The following is a 22,435-nucleotide window of genomic DNA, read 5'->3' as shown; positions in this document are numbered from 1 at the left end:
ACCATTTTGTACTGCTATATAAAACTACTTACTTTTATTTTCAGGAGCAATGGATGGGAAACACACAGCATCTGCCCCACCACGAACTGCTGGCTCAACATACTTCAATTATAAAAAATTCCACAGTGTTGTTTTACTAGCTATTGTGGACACTAGGTACCGATTCTCTGTAATTGACATTGGGTGCATTGGAAGAGTGAGTGATGGTGGGGTGTATGGAAACAGCCTGATCAGTAGTGCACTTCGGGAAAACTGGTTGAAGGTACCACAGCAAAAATCACTTCTTGGCACAAACATTGAAGTGCCATATGTGATTCATGCTGATGATGCCTTTCACCTGAAGCCATATATCATGAAACCCTATAGAGACTGCCAGAACCAGAAGTCCAAACAGATTTTTAACTACAGACTGTCAAGAGGAAGGCGAATAGTGGAAAACACTTTCGGAATTCTGGCCAATCGCTTCAGAGTTCTTCTCAGTACAATTCGACTACCCGTTGAGAAAGTGGAATTAATTGTTCAGACTTTATGCATACTGCACAACTACTTGATTGAAGAGGCAGATATCACATATCTGACAGCTGCTGATACAGAAAACACAGACTTGTGCACCATAACAATGGCTCCTGGCGAGGAGAAAAATCTCTCTCTTGCATACCCCAGCAGAGTGGAAATCGCACATCACTGTGTGCCAGGGAAGTGCGCGAAAAATTTTGTGAGTTCTTTAGTACAACAGGTTATGCTTCATGGCAGTGGGAAGCTGTTAAGAAGTACAACTTTTAGCAGTAATAATGTACAAAAGGCAATCTTTTATTTAAAAATAACTCATCAATGAAATGCAATGCCTTAACTTTAAAATCAGTTACAGATTTTTTTACGTATGCCATCCATGATACATTTCATGACATTCAATTTCACGTCAGCCTAACTGCTGGATTTTTCAATTTCTTCAATTCAGCAGCAACATACTGCCCAAACTTGTCATCTTCATTGCTGCCATTAATGGAAACTTCAATGTCTCTTAAGACTGACAATGTTGAGGTGGCTAATTCATCCTCAGTGTCCCTACTACGCCTCTTTCTGGCTGAAGCGTAAGGTGATGGTATTGATACAGGCGTACTTCCCTCTGACAATTCCACAGTAAATATGTCTTGGGAGTACTGGAAATAGAAAACTGATACAGTATTGTGCTACATACGTATTACAATATCTAACATTAAAGTGGTTATGTAAACTACAGTGGTCTGTTTAAAGTTCTCTGTGTAAAATATAAGTAATGTAAGTAACTTGTATGAAAGTGAAGTACTATTTTGTTGGAGCAAATATATACACTATAATCAAAATGTTACATTCTTTTGGTCAAGAGAGCTTCATGGCTAATGAAATGTCATTGACATACATGAGAATTCTGTTTATGCACTTACATTGCTGTTGTCATCTTCAATATATCCCTCATTTACTACGGTCTCTTCAGTAACTGTGGTCATCTCAGTATTCTGAAACAGTTGATGTGTTATTCACTTGTTGCAATTACTGTTTACAACTTTTATTTAAATGTAGGTAAATACTTACACAAGAGTCACTGAAAATGGTCGTGCTACATGGATTTGATGAAAGAGGCTGTGGTATCTAAAATATTAAAGGCCCATGTTAGTCTATAGCACATTGTGAACCGCTCATAACACTGAAAAATACAAACACACATGGTAGTGTTAAAGCGTGATTTGTTTCCAAAATACCGTTCACTAATATAAGCATATATACTACTTTAGTTGGAATATCCATCTACAATTTGAAATCAGAATAAGCTGTCTTACACAAAGCAGAATTCCTACAAAGGAAGGCAACAAAATATTCGTACTTACCATACGGCTTGGGACATTTGTCACTGTTTTCCTTGGTGTCACGTAGTCCTTCAAAAACTTCAAAGCATTGAACCACCACACAGCAGGCTCATGAAGTTTATGATCTGCCCCTGCACCACTATCCTCGCTGGCTCTAATTTTTTTTAGCTCTCCACAAAAGTGCGACTGCAGTGACATGAAGCGAGTTTTGCAGTCCTCATCTGTTGCGTTGGGCAAAACTTCGCGAACTTTACAGCCTATCACTGACAGTTCCTCTTTCCTGGCATGCTGAAATAAAGCAAGAGATGCAATAAAATCAAACACGAACTTTCGTAAGCTAAGACACTGACATACGAATCGAGAATCATCATGTAACATAATATACATATTACTCAGAAATAAATGATGCCAACGTACCTTATTACGATATAGTGGGTCCTGTGGGTTATACATACACTTTTCTTCACTGTAGGCTTGAAGAGGATGCTTAAAGCCTGTTTGTTCCGTTCCATTTCTAGAATATGAAGCAATAAATAGAACAATAAGTGTTCACAAACAGCTAGCATAAAAGAAAGTCTACTGGAGAGAAAAAAAAATTTTACTGCATTTATGAAAACCTACTTACTGAAAAAATTGCGGAAAATCTCCAACACGAAAAACTGTAATTTGCCTCTAGACACCCAACCATAAACAAACAACAAGCAGAAAGCACTGCGGTACCCATTTCTGCGCATGCGCAAGTTTTGCAGCCTAGTGCGCATGCGCGGGTTGATGGCAATTTGGAACTGCTCTCTATTCCGGAGCGCGGATAATGTGTGTGCTACTTTTCGTAGTTTAGCCCGTTCTACCGCTAGATGGCTGTCGCACTAGACCAGTACTGGCCACGGCAGATCGTCATGTAATACCGGCTTAAGAAAGTTTAATTTTAATGACTTGGTGACTCCTCCAAACATTAGGCTCTTTACATTATGTAAATTCTTTATTCCACAAGTGCAAGAAGTAGGAATCTGTATAAAACTGATAATTGAGTCAAAGAGAAGTCTCTTCAAGAACATCAAGTATCTTATACCGCATTTACATGGCATTACATTTCCTCTTTAGTACATGTTGCGATTAAACAAATCAGTTTCCGATGAAGTGTGATATATGCAGAATCTAAGTCGCTTCCAATGGACTGGAAGCAGTATTCAGCTCTGTTTTCTGCTGTAAAAACTTTCATTAGCTGCCTGTTCATATAGGTCAACCTAGTAAATCAAAACTAAGTTCCAAGTAGCTATTGCACATAGTACATCTACAATAAATTATCTCTAGCAAACAGATGTTTAAAATTCCTGAAAGTAATTTTGGGTATAGCACTGAGTGAAAAATGCTTCAGATTTTATAATGGACAAATAATTATTTTTCTTTAGAAATGCGAATCGAGTTTCACAAAAGGGAAAAATGCGTATGTAGGTTACAGTAAATGGAAAGACAGGAACTATTTTTACATTCAAGGACTTGTAGTCCATCATCATATACAAAAACAAAGAAAAAAATCTGTCAACATACATGTCTTAGAAAAAGTTACAAGTGTCTTGTATCAGTTCTATCAACAAATTGTCTTAATTTCTGGGTCTGAATTTCAAACATATGTGAGTGCTCTAGACTTCCCTAATTAAGTACGCAATTAAATTATTTGAAACGGATTGAATGCATTTGTCTCTGCTAATATGCAACACTTTAAGTGGAAAAGATCCAGCTTTCTTAATGCTGTCAATTTTTGGGTAGCCTATGAAATAATGTACAGAATGTGAATTAATTGTCGAACCACAGAGATGCAGAAGGACCTCATGGATATTTTATAGAAAGCACTTTCATTTAAATAGTTCATATCTACACAGCCCATACAAAGGTTTTGATAGCTACATAAATCCACAACTTTCAGTAATTATTTTGTATTCTTTCATACCCAGCCTCCAAAGAGACTAGTGTGTGTGTGTGTGTGTGTGTGTGTGTGTGTGTGTGTGTGTGTGTGTTTTCTCTTTCTAGTGAATTTATGAACATGTAACTCCCACCAGATTTCTGAGATTCATATTACCAAACTACGAACATCTGTATTATCACTATTATTAATTTATATTGGGCATTTTACAATACTAAATACTTTTAATTTATCATGAAATAAGTTAACCACTTCCTCTTCCTGCTGTTTTTAGTTATTCTGTCAAATTTATTGTCATGGTGCATTAGTACATGGAGCAGCTGCCCCTCCCACATGTTTCATATTTATGAGAATCTCTCTGTCTCTGAGCAGAGAGGCTTCTTCTGTTTTTATAGCAGGACAGTATCTTTGTATACATATAGTGGTTTTGATAAATCCGTTAAGGAGTATAAATACCTGGTCGTGCAATACCCATTATTTATTCACTTTTATTTGCAGATATGATACCTCCACTTTCATAAGTTTGACGTCCCGTGGGAAATACAAATTTGGGATGAAAGCACTGAACAATTATGTGCTCCCCTTGAAAACCCACATTTGTAGTCACATGAAGTTCCATTGATATCCCAAGACCGCTTCACTATTTATCATCTGAAGAAAGGAGATGTCAAGGGCCAAAGCAAAAAAAGTTGAAGCTTGAAAATGAACTAGCAGCAGCATTACACTATAGTCTGTCTACTAAAAATGACTATAATGAAGTTTCCCGTTCAGTTCTTTACAAGAGTTACATGGCACGAATTTGGAACTGCAAGGAAGAGTGAGTGTGTCAATTTTTTGGAGATCACAAGAAACCCAGCACCATTGATTACTCATTCTGTTGTTGTAGATACAAATTTAAATATTTCATTTATGAAAAACATGCAACTTGAGCTGTTGGGCAGTAAGTCCTTTCCTAGAGTAGTAAATAACAGACATGAAATTTTGAGTCTGTTGTAGGAGTTTTAAGACAGATTCTGAGTGCTCAGAAAGTTGCATAGAGAATATAGTAGAGATAATGAGAGAGAATTTAGTAGAGTCATTCCATGTCAGTTCAACCAGGGGCTCCAGCTCATAGTCTCATATTTGACTGAAATTCAGTACACTAATTCTACCGTGTGTGGAACACTCGTGTACAAAGTATTAGTTTCCCCTGCCAATCAGTTCCAGAATTATGACTTGTGAAAGAAGGTGGCGTGACCCAGAAATTGCAACCTGCATCTGGCAATCTATCTTCAGACCCAACTTCAGATCCTAATAACTTTGGAACTATTCCACACAGTCCAGTGAAATTTCTACAATCCAGTAACATCCATTTAGAGAACACACTCAAAGAATCAAAACACCAACAACATATTTCTGAGGGAAAATAAAAAAATCCAAAATGTGATTAAAAAAATGTAATATGTTAAAAGGTACATATTGTAGGTGTCCTCTATGTCAAATATAATTCACTCAAAAAGGGTATAAATTTTTTTGTGGTAAGCTTAATGTGGCCTAAACACACACAGAACTCATCATCCCCATACCAGTCACAAAAACTGAGTTACATGCACACGAAACTACAAAAATTTGAAAAATTACCTGAAAAACATGGATTTTCGAAGTGTGGTAGCACAAAAGGGACAAGTGGTATACAAGCCAAATTTCACACAGTGCACAAGTAGACCATAACGATATATATCTCAAAATTCCAGCATGTTATTGCAAGACATTTGTGTACACTGGAAGTTGACAGATGTACTTGGTGATGTGGCCATTGTTCCACAAAATAATTTTGTAAAAACATATCGTAAACTGTTCTCCCTCTTCTTATCCTCTCCCACAACTGTTTAATCACTAAGCAACAACATATAGACAGATTAACACAACCTATCATTAATGTTTACTGCACCTTAACTGCTAAAAAACCAGCCGATTGTGCTTCGAACAGAAGTTCTCCCACACTTTAGCTACTGTACTCTGTACATTGAGTGGCAAATGGTACTGTCTTCCTGACACTGTGGTAGGTGTCATAAGAATATGTTCAAAAGGAATACAACACCTGACTGCCAAACGTGACCAACGAAATGATCTTGCTGGTCCTGCTGGTGCCATGAGGTTCACAAATACATCACCTTCTGCTTCACAGCACTCTGCAACACATCCCAAGTACCATTTGTCATCATAAACAGCAATAACATAGCAACCTGGTTGTATGGTGCTGCTTTTGCTTCTGAATCCTGATTCAGACACACTGTGAAGACACATGTTGTGTATGAACCTATAGTTATAACCAGACAGTCTGCTCATCTGCATACTGTCAGAGTCCACTAGAGAGAACTGATGATGGCTCCTTGTGACTGCAGCAGTTTTAACATGTTCTAGTCTGCTTTTTAGCAACTCTTTGATTGATTTCACCTCATCTTTCGAAACATAGAATTATTGTATGTCAGAGATATTTTTCTGTATCCAAATAAATAATTGAAGGGGTGTTAGAATGTGACCTTCTGTAGGGTGCTGCAGACTAGCTCGTGATGCCATGTGCTCAATGATTGCACCAATACCATCACATACATTTTTACCATGACTTGTTGCGAAAAAATTCTATTCTGCGCGAATCTGAAAATCATGGTAATGCATGCATAAATTTTTGAGATTTTTACAGTTTTTGTACTGACTAGCTGCCCCATCACTGAAGTATTTCGCAAAATGTATGTCAGGAAGCTTGTTTTTCACATATTCCATGACAGTGTGAATGTGGGCATGAACTGCAATGGGATCATGAATTAAACAGTCACTAAAAACGCACAGGTTCATGACAGACACATCACCTGATTCACCTTTATAGTAAATCGCAAATGTTTGGAGAGTTGCTTGACTGTTTTCCCAATGATATCCTTGGATGGCATCTTTTTTTTTTTGTCATCAGTCTACTGACTGGTTTGAAGCGGCCCGCCACGAATTCCTTTCCTGTGCTAACCTCTTCATCTCAGAGTAGCACTTGCAACCTACGTCCTCAATTATTTGCTTGACGTATTCCAATCTCTGTCTTCCTCTACAGTTTTTGCCCTCTACAGCTCCCTCTAGTACCAAGGAAGTCATTCCCTCATGTCTTAGCAGATGTCCTATCATCCTGTCCCTTCTCCTTATCAGTGTTTTCCACATATTCCTTTCCTCTCCGATTCTGCATAGAACCTCCTCATTCCTTACCTTATCAGTCCACTTAATTTTCAACATAATAATTTTCAAACATCTTGAACTATAAATACATAATTTTCAGAAAAGTCTAGTGTTACTATAATTTCATCTTGTTTCAAATTATCCTTACAGAATTGGAGATAAGCCAATTGTGCTGTTGCTGTGAAGCTGTGTGTGGTCAGTTTGTCCATTTTTTGACAACACATGTCAAGAAAATCTTCCACTGTACTTTGCTTTGCTTCAAGACTTGTGTTATCCATGTGTGTCCATTGCTTATAAGAAACAAGTTCATCATCATCCATAAGGAGTTCACCGTACAATTTGTTATTCATGTGTTCTGCAAGATTTGCCTTACCAGGACATTTTTCACACCTGTGTACCATGCACTGGTAGGAACTGATGTCACACACTAGCAGCTTCATTGCACCTTTGTAATACAGACCAGAATCATTTATAGCAGCAAACATCAGCTTAACATTTTGAAGGGTCTCACATACACAAACATTGTGTGTGCCCCTTGCACTTTGAGGCACAACCCATTTTGGCCAAAGATTGAAAAAAGATGATAAACCTACTTTGATATTGGGATACTTTTCCTTGAATTCTACACACAGTTCTGATGTGTTGCATAGCAACAGTCTTTTTTGCATCTGTACACGTACATTTCCCATTTTCACGGTTACATAGTCTTTTTTTCAGGCATTATTCGCCTGTTTCCATAAAACTCCTACACTAGCACCTTTATTTCTGAACTCAATTGCTTACCCCGAGCCTTCTGCAGTTGTGGAAGCACTCCTTGGGTTACTTTTATTTTCCTAGCTTGCTTTACCATGTATGTAGAAACATTGAATTCCTGTGCAGTGTAGTCAATAGACCAGCTGGAAGGTGCAAGGGTAAGAATAGTTACTTTTTTCTGGTGTGTGGATATGGCACATTTTTCTTTCAAATCATGCACAATTTTGTGCAAATCAGAGCATTTCTGGCATGATTTCTGTTCCTTTGGAGCAGATAGTTCTTCCTCTTCCATTGTATCAGCTATTTTGTGTTTTAATTCCATTTGAGCTTCTTGTAGTTTTCTTCTACCATAGCTGGGCCTGTCTTTTCCCAACTTTGTGTGTCTTCATGGGAGACAAACCAAGAGCAGTCACTGAAGTATTTAATTGCTCATCCGCTGTGGTTGTAGGTGGCTGATGCTCTTCGTCACTGTCATGTGAATTACCAGAATATTCTTCATTTTTTTTTAGCAGTGCAACACACCTGGAACATAACTTTTGTCCTGGTTTCATGTTAAGTCCCATGCACTGATTCACTTTCAATACTCATTTTATATCAATTTCTCTGAGGTTACACTTCACTGTCTTCTTATGAATCCGAAATGGATCAAAACAACTTTGTAGGAAAGAATATTTATCCAGAAATACTTTCATATGATGATAACAAACACTAAAGTTTCCTGCAACTGCACTTCTTGTGCCCACAGGGTGTATCCCAGATATCCATAGCAACAAATCTTGGTTCGATTCATCCAGATCATACAGTACAAACCGAATGCCACATTTTGTTCCATGTGCTGTTTTATGACATTCAGATGCTTGTGCTCTAGCAATACTGCAACTTGTTTGAACAAAAGCACCACTAGTACATTCTTCTGCCTCCATACTGACTTTCCACAACAGTACTGACAATCTGAACTAGAATCTTAAAAACATGAGTAACCTGTAATTGTTGCTTGTTTCCTTTGTTGTTCCTGCCTAACAATGACTCATTTTGTCCCTGAAAACTACCATTCTTTAACTTTCTGTTGCCTAATGGTTCCCAACAATTGCTGCAGCTTTATCTGAAACAAGCTGTCTGCATCATCACTATTACTTGCTAAATCATGTTAAAAGAAACGTAACCAAATACATCTCTGTCAACTTTTATTGTACACAAATGTCTTGCAACAACAAAATGAAATTTTGCCACATATTATATTATGGTCTACTTATGCAGTGTTTCAAATTTGGCTTGGATATCACTTGTCCCTATTGTGCTACCACACTTAGAAAATCCATGTTTTTCAGGTAATTTTTCAAATTTTTGTATTTTCATGTGCATGTAACTCTGTTTGTATGACTGACATGGGCAAGATGAGTTCTGTGTGTGTTTAGGCCACAATAAGCTTACCACAACAACAAAAATATAACCTTTTTGAGTGAATTATATTTGGCATAGGGGGCACCTACAATATGTACCTTTTAATGTATTACATTTCTTTTATCACATTTTGGAATTTTTTATTTTCCCTCATAAATACATTGGTGGTGTTTTGATTCATAGAGTGTGTTCTCTAAGTGAATGTTACTGGGTTGTAAAAATTTCACTGGACGTTGTGGAATAGTTCCAAAGTTATTAAGACCTGAAGTTGGGTCTGAAGATAGATTGCCAGATGCAGGTTGCAATTTCCGGGTCCTTCTTTCACAAGCCATAATTCTGGAACTAATTGGCAGGGGAACTTAAAATTTTGTACATGAGTGTTCCCCACTTGGTAGCATTGGTGTGCTCAATTTCAGCCAAATCTGACACTATCAGCTGGAAAATTTTCTCAAATTGGTTGAATTGACATGGAATGACCGAGTGGTGTTGGAAAAAAGTACAGGAGTGTGAAAAGGAGATGCTGGAACTCATATCTTTACATATAAGATTTATAAATAAGTGTCTCAAAATTTTAATCACAGGTTGTAACACCAGTAATCCATAGATTTATGTATATCCCATAAATTTATCTGCTGACATTGTACTAGTGTATCTGCATACTCAAGATCTTTGGTTGTGTAAACATGTAACAATTATGTTAAGTTTTTGGCGTTTTAAGAAATTATATTGTAACTGTACCTCTGGTTTTATATGTAATACCCGGTGAATGTAATAATTTGTGAAAACTCTGTATATTTTACTGGTCCACACGTAGTGTAAAACCTGTAGTAAAGCCCTGTCGCTACCGAAATAGTTTGGCAGGACTGAAGAAGGTGGATTTGGTGCACAAGGCTCTTGATTCCTTTGTGCCGAGTGACAATATGAGTTCTGACTGTGATACTGAGTGGTCAGCATGTGACGAAGCAAGCTGGGATCTTTTTACTTCCACTCTTGTTTTGCCATCTGCCACCTTAAATTCATTTTTGCCTAATTATCATTAACATATAGGACTATAATCTGCATTTTCGTAAAAGAGTAAAAGTTGGCCCTCAGTCTTAATAACTATAACACCAGGTCTAATTTTCCACTCCTGGGATTGGAATGACTCCTTACCCTCTCCCTTAAAACCCACATCCTTTCATCTTTCCCTCTCCTTCCCTCTTTCCTGACGAGGCAACCCTTGGTTGCGAAAGCTAGAATTGTGTGTGTTTGTTTGTGTTAGTTTGTGTGTCTATCGACCTGCCAGCGCTTCGTTTGGTAAGTCACATCATCTTTGTTTTTAGATATATTTGTGCTTAGTTTTGTGTACGTAATTAATTTCCTAATTTATTCACACCATTCCTAGTTAATATCTTTTGTTATAGGGAGTTGTTTCATGACTTAGATTCTATTGTTGACTTATAAACAAAAATAAATTCAGTAATAATTATGAACATTTGGAAGAACTACTAGGATTCATAAAGTATTTATTTGGCTCTGTTCGAAACCATATTAACGAAGCTAGCTCTTAGTTAATTCCAAAATAATTGCGGGGTTTGTCAAAACTATTGTTTGTAGAACCATATCTGTTAATTTCATTATTTAAACAAATAATTTGGCCTCACCTTTGTGCTAGAAGGAACTGTTAAAAAGTAAGATTTTTCAGTGTATTCAGTTAATTGAGTAAGTTACGATTTTGTTAGAATAGATATACAAAATAGCTGCTTATAATAAGTAATCTTAATTAACAACAGACTGTTACGGCTTAATCGCCATTTTCAAGTACATCAAGTTTGATGTGAGGTCCAAATTGCATTGTTAGTTGACTGTTGTAACTGTCACTGCTTTATTAAGATCATAAATGGTGTCAAGAAGTTGAAATTAAATGTCTGTTATGACATGACAGCAGTTATGTTATAATTGTAATTTCTGTTACTTAAACATGAAACAATGAATAGCTTCAGTGCCTATTATTGTGAAGATATATAAAGGACCGATTTTTGGTCACGAGACAGACAGCTGACGGCCGTTTTTCAGAAGAAAATTATGTATTGTTTAAATTAACAACAATGCATCAACTTAACAGTGGAATAAGTGTAACACAAATAGGCGGTGTGCTGGAACAATTACGAACAATCTCTGCTTGATTTATTTGAAAAATAGTGTCACACATATCGTATTATTCTGCAGGAACAGTGAACTATGTGGTTAGGTTTTTACTGCTCATAGATGTTCAGCAGCAATCTGCTGTAGCAGGATGCTGATGTCTTCAACTTACTAACAAGGCTTATCAACATTTACCAATAGTGAACTGGCAATATAATTGTGTAATATTGGTTGTTATGAACGGTTAAAGTAAAGAACTGTGAAACACAGTTGTGCAGCTGTTGCCTACATCATTTACAGTAGTCAGTGATATACTTCCAACCCCCCACCCCCTTTTCAGCCAGTATAACAATGCAGTACATCGACACTGAGGACTATCAACGAAGAAATAAAGCAGGCTAATGTCACAAGCAGCAACCTTGGTCAGCTGTTGTGATTAATTTGGGTCTGCAAATTGGGGCAAGAAGAACTTGTGAACATGTAAGTTAGCCTTGGATGGTGGCCCTATTGGTATTAACAATGCCAATGCACGTGGCTAACATCATGAACCATGGTTGCTTTACTGCCAATTTTATAGCCACTATAATTTGCCACTAGCAGTAGAACTGTTGTCTAAATATGTACATCCAATGGACCAGGTGTTATGTATTGAATAATAACTTTTGTGGAACTTCTAACCACGTGCGCTCACCCATGATGATCCCCAGTCACATTCATAGACAGGGCCCTCTCCAAGTGAGTTAATTCCGAGTATCCTACTTTTATTAGACTGACAATTCTGGCAGTAAAATATTTTGCAGCTTTTTTTAACTTTGTGGAGTATGAAGTTTGGTTAGCTTTCTGAACAGTAAATGATTTACTACATATAATTTGTCATCTTAAAGTTTCCTAAAGTGTATTAATAAAGAAAGCTTTGTCATTAAATAAGTAGCTGCCATTAAAATAATCAATGACTGTAGTATAAAGTGCTTATAGCTGTCTGTAAGTAAATGTTATAAAAATGCAGCAGTAATATTTCGCTTTGAACAGGTTTGTAGACTTCCAATTGTTTGTTTCTTCGTATATGTTGTTTCAATGCAGTTTTTCAAGTTGTTTACTCATTTACAAAGCCAGTTTGACTTTCTTCCTTATGCACACTTCACGCAAAACACTGAAACGTGCTACAGAAGTTTTTTTTATAAGTAATTTTCTCTCCAGACTGAACACAAAAAGTTTTCTGCAGTATTTGGCCAGCAAACATTGCAACAAAGAACTCCCTGGCGCAATTCATAAGAAGAAATCCATCAGAGTGCTGGGTGACAAAAAATAAATAAATAAATAAATCTTTTCAGTGCAAAACTGAAATCAGCGAGTCAGTAACAACAGATGAGGGTTCTATCAATTTTTTTAAGTGCACTGTCCAGAGTCTCATTGTCATAGCCACAGAAAACACTTAAGCCTTGCAGAAAAATAGGGCTAATATCTAGATCCTGCTCACAGGTTGATGCGTCAGTTTTTCGTAGCCAATGGGATGATTCTTCAATATAACCAAAAGAGAGGCAATATGAGAGGCAATGTATTTCTGGCACCAAAATGTAAACCACTGCCTTCTTTGCTGTTTTTTGGTGCACTGGCAAGTTTCGAGAGAAATATTTTTTGTGATTATGACAGTGAGTGCTATAAAGTGGACTGATTCGAGTGATTTAGTTCTGCACAGCAACTTCATTCACTGCTGCATGTCTCGTGGATTAATTGTATCAAGAATGTATCAAATTGGTAGTGAAATTACTACTACTACTACTACTACTACTACTACTACCACCACCACCACCACCACCACCACCACCACCACCAATAATACTACTACTGCAGTCTGCAGGCAGCCCGAATCGAGTATTCGCACAGTGCGTGGTCCTCAGTCACACTTAAAATACTTACAGAGACAGTAATATGTTAAGAAGTGCATAATTTTAATTGGTATCAGTAAAGTAAACCATACCTCGGGGGAGGGGGGCGGTGGGAGGGTAAGCAGTGCAGCAGGTGTAGGGTTGGAGGACATCAGAGGAATGACCTTTTTTATTGTTTTTTTCTTGACAACTCACGGGCATGTGCAACTCATTCCAGTCAGCTGCTACGGGATAAGTTCTGACGCAGAAGTAACACAGATCTGTGAATGCCTTTTGTAGAAGCAATTATCTTTAAATGCAGTACATATTACTATTAAAAATTATGAAATTAAATTACGCCTCTTATAATACAACACAATGAGTGGAAGAGCAACGACACTGAAAACATTTGGCAAATATTTATGATCGTATCTCATACTGCATTTCAATCTAAGTACAATTACTGTTGCTAATCAACTAATTATTCACTCTCACAAACAACAATAGGCAGCCAGTTACAGAGTCACAGTTTTGGGGGTTGCCGAGGGTGGCCACAGTCTGAAACAGAACAGCTGAGACAAAGCGATCTGAACGGTGCCGCCTCTTTAACAATTAGTATTTCGCGAGCAGGCAGCCCTCATTATAGCTATTCTATCGGCGGCTCCACATCTGCTGCCTGCTGCTCTATCACTGTCTGCGTAATACAAACAGCTGACACACCTTCTATTGTTCCCATTACGCATCAAGGCAAGCGCTGACAACATTCCTGCACGAAACACGTGAAGTGCACCACTGGCCCTATTCTAGGCTTTTACCGATAAATAGTAACACGTGGAGAGTAACATTAAGTCACAGAAGTCTTAGGGCACGGCAAAGAAGTCACAGAGCAGCTAGCGTGTCCACCAGGAGTCAGCACGTCGGGTGGCCAAAGACAATGGTATGAAAACAGAGTGATCAGAGGCCATTTTAGAGTACCACTGACAGGCATAGCTCCAAGTGTACTCAGTACACATGTTGACAATATTAGTGCAGCGAGCATTTCCCAGTGACACAGAGAGCATGGGAGAAAAGGGATAAAGAAAGGGTCTCTGGTAGGGACACTGATACAGAACAAAAAGCTGACGGCAGGATCAGGACGCAGTGAGAGACCGTACAGGGGTTACGCTTCTCTCCCTACAACCAAGCTCTAGAAAACTACTCACTAGCAGTACAAAACTAGAGCCAATGATGTGGTGAGAGGACTTGGGTGGCACATCACATCGGGGACAGGTGGGGGCGAAAGGGAAAGCTGAACAAAACTTGGAGGCAGAACCCTCCAAGTGCAGTACCAGCACAGTTAATCAAATTGTAGGCAAATAGTTTTGGAACTCTTGTGTGTCGTATTGTGGGTGCGGGCGCTGTTAATACTGACAGCCTCATTTCTAAGCACATCGAATGGTGCTAGCCAGTCACTGTCACTGCACTAAGAGTCAGCCTCGTCATAGGTACAAGTCTTTTGAGGCAAGTACAGCAGGAGTTGACACTGTTTTATGTATCAATTTAAACGTTGCAAAACACTTCTAGTTGGGAGTATTTCAAGTCACTTTCCAATGCTTACCTTGAGTAACAATGGATTAAACATTATAGCCAGGTCAAGACTCCCTCTCACACAGGCCAAATGGCTAATTCCCTTCTCACAAACACTGTCACCCAATCTCAGGCAGCACTCATGCTTAGGATACCACATCATGTAGTATGTTTTGATGAACATATGCAGCGTTCCAAGAGCAGAAGTACCAAAAAAAAAAAAAAAAAAAAAAAAAAAAAAAAAAAAAAAAAAAAAAAAAACTTTTCAGTGGCATTTAAATTTATTACCCCAAATGGAAACTGGAGACATTTACAGAAATAGCCCATTAAAATTAAAAGTCTAGATTAGGTATGTAGGAGTGGCTTGAACACAAGTTTCTATGCATGTACCAGCATAGTCTGAAGCAAACCAGTAGTGAAGTCAAAACAAAACTTAGAAGCCTAAGGCAACAACAACAGAAGAACAGGAAACAAGGGAGTTAGGTAAACATGTTGTAAACTTGGCACACAAGAGCTGTGACAGAAAAGCATTACTGAGAACAAGCAACAGACTTTGAGAATGTGCTCACAATGTATATCGTCAAACCCTGAAGTTGAGGTTCTTCCAGTACACTCAATCAGGATAACATTTTACCAGTCAGGGTATCTTTGTACCACTTACTACTTCTGTTTCAAATGGCTGTTCCACCTATTTGCTTATTTGATGCTAAAAGTGACAGTTTTATTACCTCTGTGGTTTCTAGTTACTATTTCAGCTGTCTTTCCAACTTCCTACAAGCTCTTAGGCTTGTGATTATTCTTTTATTTATTTGCTGTGAATAGAGTTTCTGATGCCTGCGTGATTTAAGTTAAAAACTGCCAGGTTTATACAAATATCTTGATATTTCAAAATAAATCCTCAGTCCTGAATTCACACTACTTGTTTTTATTCTTTTTAACACCTGATTTTCTTCTGGTGTGATCTAAATTTACCCAAAGCAATAGATTTCAGAAAAATTCTTTGTTTCTTAAGATGTCTAAAGTTATATGGAAGGACAATATAACTTTATACCAGCATTAAAATAGAAATTTTATTCTAATGGGGCATAGTTCATATACATCTTCACTTTTCCAAGCACTCAGTAACTGTAGATGTAAAAGGTTGAAATGTCTGTTGCATTATGTAATTTCTTTTGTGTCCTGTACTTTCAAAAAATGTTAAAAAGTGGCACAACTTACAACAACTGACTGTAGCAGTATTACCAACAAAATTTCAGAAACAGAAAGTCAACTTATTTCCTTTATCTCATTTCAACACTAATGTCAATTCTGCAGCAACCTTAATTCTTGCTTCAGAACTACCAGTAACCTGTAACACAACACAAATGTCAATACTTGATGCTTACATAATGTGTTTCTACAAGTACAGTTCTGAAACTGATGCTCTTCGTTTGTATCCCAGTTATCATATCCCTACTGAATAGGCACCCTGGTCAGTGCTAATGGATATGACTGCAACTATGGCTGAGCACTCTCTTATAGGCATTCAATACAATCTGCCCTTGGACTGACATTGTCTAGTTCTAACTATAGAGCATAACATTCAATTAGTATTTAAAAATAATTGGCCTGGAAGATGAAACATAGCCAGTTTAAACCAAACCATTATGTGCTACATCCATCCTCATTTTCTTATTATCACAGATATAGAACTCTGATTACACCAAAGTGCATATATCTGTATTTATCAACTTTTCCATTTGGTTATGGGTTTCACTTTTGTATAATTAAAGATAAAATATCTCCAACCCCTTAACCCCCACCCCCCCACACAAAGCTCAACACCAGAAAATTCCTAAACTGAGTTGGATATAGTAATGGTATAATGTTGGCCTTTTACACTAACCCATGAACCAAGTTTTAGCAAAAGCCAACTACTGCTATGAACACTCCGAATCACCAGGTTTTAGCAAAACACGATATATGCATTCTTAGAGTTACAACACAAGTCGACAATGGCACTTTGTCTCTCTTACCACAGCAAGCAGTTAATAACAATGCAGTATACTGGTTGCGTTAAGTGATGTTACTCAAATTTTTAACAATATTTACTGGCGGGAATAGTACTGAAACCAGACTTCATTGTTGTCAGAACATTTGCAGCATACTTTTAGACAAGTATTCACTTTATGTTCATGTTAATGTCTACAAAGAAGTACTGCAAGTGGAAGCAAAATGTATGATGATTCTTGTCATTCTGGAAACAGCATACGATTCAAAGAACGTTCGGATGGGAGAAAACTCCAATTCGAGGAGAGCTTAGATTGGCCTGAATCGCAAAGCAAAAAGCATAGACTTCACATTTCACCTTGAAAAGCTAAAGAAATGAAAAAGTGTAAAGCTGCTGAACCCTGCTATGAAGATATTTTCCACTTTCACCATCATGTGACATTATTAAATAGAGTTTCCATTCAAAGTTCTTAATATCTCTTCACTTTACCGCAAAGCAGCGAACAGCCAGAAACCAAAAAAGAAGAAAACAGTGACAGTAACAATGAAGCATACCATTAAAAAAAGGAAAGGTGAGGTAGTGCCTGTTTGTGGTGCCACTTCCCAAGGAGTATTTTCTGTGTCAAATGACAGGTTATACTATCTAGTAAGCAGGTTCCATGAAAGAGGAAGGTTGCCAAGGAAAGGGAGAGGAGGTGACAGAATGGGAAAGGATCATAAGGTGGTGACGAGTGCCATGAAGAATTATATAAAAAATGTAAACGCAGAGAGAGCCATCATTGAAGGGGGAAGTCTACAAGAGGTTATTTGCCTTCAGGTCTCACATTAAAAATAATGTTTATGAGATTCTGTGAAGGAACAACACAATATAGGACTGAAACTATGCTCCTTATCCACATACAAGCATATATTTTACAAACATTTTAATCTATCATTCAGAAAACCTTATACCACCTGCTCCACTTGTGAGGTCGGTTTAAAGGACATAAAGACATATACATGTCTGCAGGAGAAGAATGAACTACAAATTGGACACAGATTACATACAATTAATGCAAAGCGATTTTACAATATAAAGAAAGAAGATAATCATATTGTCATTCAGATTTGTTTTGACTTCCAGCAAAACCAGCTTGTTGCGAAAGTATCAGTCAGTAAGGTTTTCTATGCCCATGATCCACACTAAGGAGCAAAAAAGTGAAAGCACTGTTTTCTCCATTTGGCTGGAGACTGAATCTTCAAAAGGACACAAACAAGTAGCTTTGTCTTTGCTGGACTTTCTTTTGGACTTATATATAAAAAAAAAAAAAAAATGACGGCACCAATACTTAACATACGTTCTCAGATTCTCGCAGCAGCAACAATAAAAACAACTGAATGATGGTGATGGTTACAGTGTTCTTGGAAAGGAGCACAAAATTCAATAGCTATGTGCCTCCAGACAGTGTGTTCGGTACAACTGAGAAGTTTTACAGAAAAAAAGAAAGCATCTTGTCTCCTAAAGAATATTACAATTTTTTACAAGAGTATGGTACACTCAAAGTTCTAAACACAGATGGACTGTTAAAACTCTAAAAGACAGTACACGGAAAGTACTAAAATCCAAGCTCTCATTCTACATGAACAGCCAAGTGTCATCTCATACAAGAAAGCATAGAAAATTGTTAATGTGTCAGTATGCACTCTGGAGATCCATAAAAAGTTGATATCCTGAGTTGAAAGAAATCATGCCATCCAACAGTGCTAACATCCACCCTCTTACCAAAACAAAATATGGTCAGCAAAGAAAAGAGGAAAGATACGACTGCCTTGCAAAGTATTTTGAAATTCCAGACGATGCAAAGGAGTTTTACAAAGATGTCCTAGACAAATAATGTCATTGTAACATGCAACACTTTTTGTGTTATTCATTTCATACTTTATGTGGTGCTGATAACAATGATATAAGCTAAACAATTATGTTAAAACAGTTAGCACTGCTATTATTGTTGTACACTATCATCTATTAGCATTGTTTGTATTATCAATAAAATAAACAAAAAACTATAATTAAAAAATGTTATATATAATAATATGTGCAAAAATATGCATTTCACAACAATGCAGGTACATAGTAAACACTACAGCACATAAAATATTAGCTGTACAAAAAATACAGAGACTAAAAGAAGGCAATGTAACTTATACCAGCAATAATCATAAGCATTTATCAACTTGTGGAAAAATCACACCATCATATACCACTATAAAAATTAAATTTTTATATTTTTCATTACAATGCTTTACTACTGTACGTGAGATCTAGCAGTCATGTAACAATTCAAACACACCTCGGTGAAAAAAGAAAAACTCATTTTACGAACAACTGTATCTGCTGTATTTATCGAGTTTTGAAAAAATGCTCCTCTATTTCCACAATTCAAAAGTTAGTAGCCCATTTAATTAAAACTCAATATCGAGACACCAACCATTTTTATATCCTGTACTGTTTCTGTTCTGATAAAACTGAATTACACAAATTTACTGAATATGGTGAAGTTCTTAGATTTTCCATATTTTGGATTTTAAGGGAAATATACGAAACTGAAATTTTCATTAAGTTAAAGTAAATGGTGATGATCAGAAGCCAGAGAAGTGTTGTTGCGCATGAAGTTATGATATAAAAAAGTGGTGCCTTGTGTTTTACAAAACCTATCTATTGATACAAGAATTAATTAGCCCTAAAAATCTGCTCTGGTTACTTTTAGAACATATTTTCTTTTGTATTACTAATGTCTCATACTCCTGCAACTGATTCAAAACCACTAAGTTAAGAGTTGCTGCGAAGGGTGAGTCCATAAATTTTCGGACTTGAAGGTGAAAAAAGACAGTTGGGCACAAGAGAATGGATTATTTCAATGGTAAGGGTGCACACCTATGTAAACATCATGTGAAGTGTATCACATAAGAATATTGTAGAAATCATCAAGGAGTGCATTAATGTAAAGACAATGGCGGGTGAGCAATTACGTACTGAGCCATCATCAATGTATGTATATCTAAGTGGGCTGGGAACAATTAATTATAACTTTGTATGTATTTGTGAATCTTATCTGTCAGCAAACCACACTATACACGTTATGGCAATAAACTGCCCATAAATAGCAAGGTCATGTGTCCGTGTTTTCAGTTAAGATGCATACAATTTCATATTCTGATGCACCATCGCTGTTGAGATTTTAAATTTTCAGTTTACAATGATAAATGGATGGAGAAGCTTGACATGGTAAGGATTGAAACATTTCAAAGTGATATGCACTGATGCAAATATATGTTCTCTCTTAACATACCTCAGTGTTACACAACCAGGTAATGCACAACAGCAATCTTCTTTGTGTGCATTACATTTTCCACAAGAGCAAGAAGCAGGGCAGTGAACACAATGGTGCCTCTCAGCTGCTGGCAGAACTAAATCGTGTGACCTGAAAAGTAATGCAATAGCAATAATTTTTAGTTACCTTTGCCCACAAGAGATATTTTAATTAAAAAATAATGCAGTTGCTAACATGTGTTGAGGTTTCACTGAAGGCAGTCTGCAACTGGAATCTCTTTTGTACGTAGATCTTGTAGCTCATCCATTGCTTACACTCAAAATGAAAGTAGTTGTTGTTGTGGTCTTCAGTCCTGAGACTGGTTTGATGCAGCTCTCCATGCTACTCTATCCTGTGCAAGCTTCATCTCCCATTACCTACTGCAGCCTACATCCTTCTGAATCTGCTTTGTGTATTCATCTCTTGGTCTCCCTCTACGGTTTTTACCCTCCATGCTGCCCTCCAGTACCAAATTGGTGATTCCTTGATGCCTCAGAACATGTCCTACCAACTGACCCCTTCTTCTAGTCAAGTTGTGCCACAAACTCCTCTTCTCCCAAATTCTATTCAATACCTCCTCATTAGTTATGTGATCTAACCATCTAAAAATGAAAGAGAGATTCAAAAAACCTGTTCTGAATTCTCTACTCGAAGTATCAGAAGAAGACAATCCCAGTACCTGTAAATGGTGAAGTAAACTGTTTTTCATTACGTACACAGTAGAAGGTAAACAACATGTACTTAGTAACATTCACATACACAGTATGTTCTATGGTAAAACTCAATAAATCTACTACACAGCCCACAACATTCAATGAAATTGAGTTTGAAATTGTCATCTGTTGTTTACTGCAATCTGTATGATGTTAAAAATGTGTTAAGGGACAAAATATCCTTACAGCACAGATATTTTACTGCATCAAATTGCCAACAACTTGAGTCCTCGTCAACATTCTTCATCAACAGATTTCTCCTTCATACACTTTCTGCTCTTTGGATAGTGAAGATCTAACTTATGGAATTCTTATACTGTGTGAATACGTATTTAACTCACCTTTTTGTGTTGCTCTACTTCTTTCCGCGAATGATGACAAAAATGCCGCCTTATGCAAGACGCTGTTTGATTTTTCCCAAATTGCTTCTCTTTCTGTGCGTTCATCGAGTGAGACATTTGTTTTTTCCAGTCTGAAAATTATTATGTTACGGTTACGGTCAAATTTCACCTGAAGGAGTGATCATTAGGCATGAAATTTGCGTTACAATGGCACTTACCCGATACATTACGCATTAAATGGTTATGTTGTGACGAATATTAGGCATAGAATACAGGTTTCGATAATAGTTTTTTTACACAGTTCTGTGCATACTTTACATTATGCTAACGAGGTGCACTTTTGTTGGTAAATTTGTAATACCACACATTTTCTTACAACCTGCCATTTGAAAAACAAAACCAACGGCTTCTTTTTCTCTTCCATTACAGATCGAAACTCGCGTTATTTATACTGTGTTTCACTATTATTGCTTCCTCCAGTCTGTTTTCGCTATTTACGATGTGACATGGGACTTATTTTCTTTATAAGAGATGATCTGACTGCTTAACTCACGTTTATCTACATAGCGAATGCATAAAATGTTTCTGTTATGATCTAGAATGTTAGTCCGACTGTTTGCTGTTCATTTGTTTCATTGTGCGTTGATTTGTTCACTGGCGCGCGAATTTCGAAATATTTATTTTTAAACCGGAGCTTCCACTGTGTAGACTATTGCTATTTTTAAAAATTTGTGAATCATTTTATGTTTTTGTTGGGTGGTGACTCTCTGCTATTAGATGGCCTGCAAATGTTGAGTGTGAGCTGTTACCTTTTAATGCTCTCAGATGATCTCTGTATCTGGTACAATGGGTCAGTGTATTTCAGCAAAATTTAGGACGCTGCCTATCATAATATGCAAATTTCATTGTTTGAAATTCCAGTTTGCGGGGTACTTTTAGCACCGGCAGTTAAGGGCTAAGCACATTATCTTGGAACTATATAACAACAAGCAAAGATCCCATATCAATACTTTTCTGTACTGTTTATTCCTGTATTCAATGAACTGATAACATACCTGGTACTACCTAAAAGAATCATTAGTAGTATACATCTGTTATTTTATATCCCCGCACATTTGTATGCCAACGAAAATGTCAGAGCTACTGAAGTACACTTTTCAAATGGCGACTTTTAAGTAGCCATAAAAAAAAAGTTCCAGCTCCATCCCTGTTAAAAATCTGAGAAAATCTACCTCTTAAATCATTTTCTTGAAAGAAAAACGCCTGACTATACTTTATTTTTCCTTTTGATGAGAGCTGGAAGAGGAAGGGGGTGGTGCCTCGCTCCTGGGTAAGGGTGCCTTAGAGATAAATATTTGTACTAGCATATT

General features: G+C 37.1%; 1 protein-coding gene and 1 long non-coding RNA gene across 2 annotated transcripts; both read right to left on the bottom strand.

Annotated features, from left to right (window-relative positions):
- Positions 1 to 357: 357 nt before the first annotated feature.
- On the bottom strand, positions 358 to 20,402 carry LOC124553764. The gene is made up of 7 exons (XM_047127699.1): positions 20,207 to 20,402; positions 19,991 to 20,122; positions 2,262 to 2,358; positions 1,866 to 2,132; positions 1,573 to 1,629; positions 1,425 to 1,496; positions 358 to 1,160 (listed from the first exon to the last, which is right to left on the bottom strand). Coding segments are annotated over exons 1-7 (873 nt in total). The 5' UTR covers positions 20,209 to 20,402; the 3' UTR covers positions 358 to 914.
- A 176-nt stretch (positions 20,403 to 20,578) lies between these two features.
- Positions 20,579 to 21,646, bottom strand: LOC124554191. Its single transcript, XR_006968282.1, has 3 exons — positions 21,284 to 21,646; positions 21,066 to 21,196; positions 20,579 to 20,690 (listed from the first exon to the last, which is right to left on the bottom strand). It is a non-coding gene; the product is annotated as an uncharacterized LOC124554191 (long non-coding RNA).
- Positions 21,647 to 22,435: the final 789 nt, after the last annotated feature.

This window comes from Schistocerca americana, chromosome 11 (genome assembly GCF_021461395.2).
Source record: "Schistocerca americana isolate TAMUIC-IGC-003095 chromosome 11, iqSchAmer2.1, whole genome shotgun sequence".
In the NCBI taxonomy this organism is placed as follows: Eukaryota; Metazoa; Arthropoda; class Insecta; order Orthoptera; family Acrididae; genus Schistocerca; species Schistocerca americana.
The sequence above is the reverse complement of the archived record's forward strand: the minus strand, read 5'-3'. Positions and strand labels throughout refer to the sequence as shown.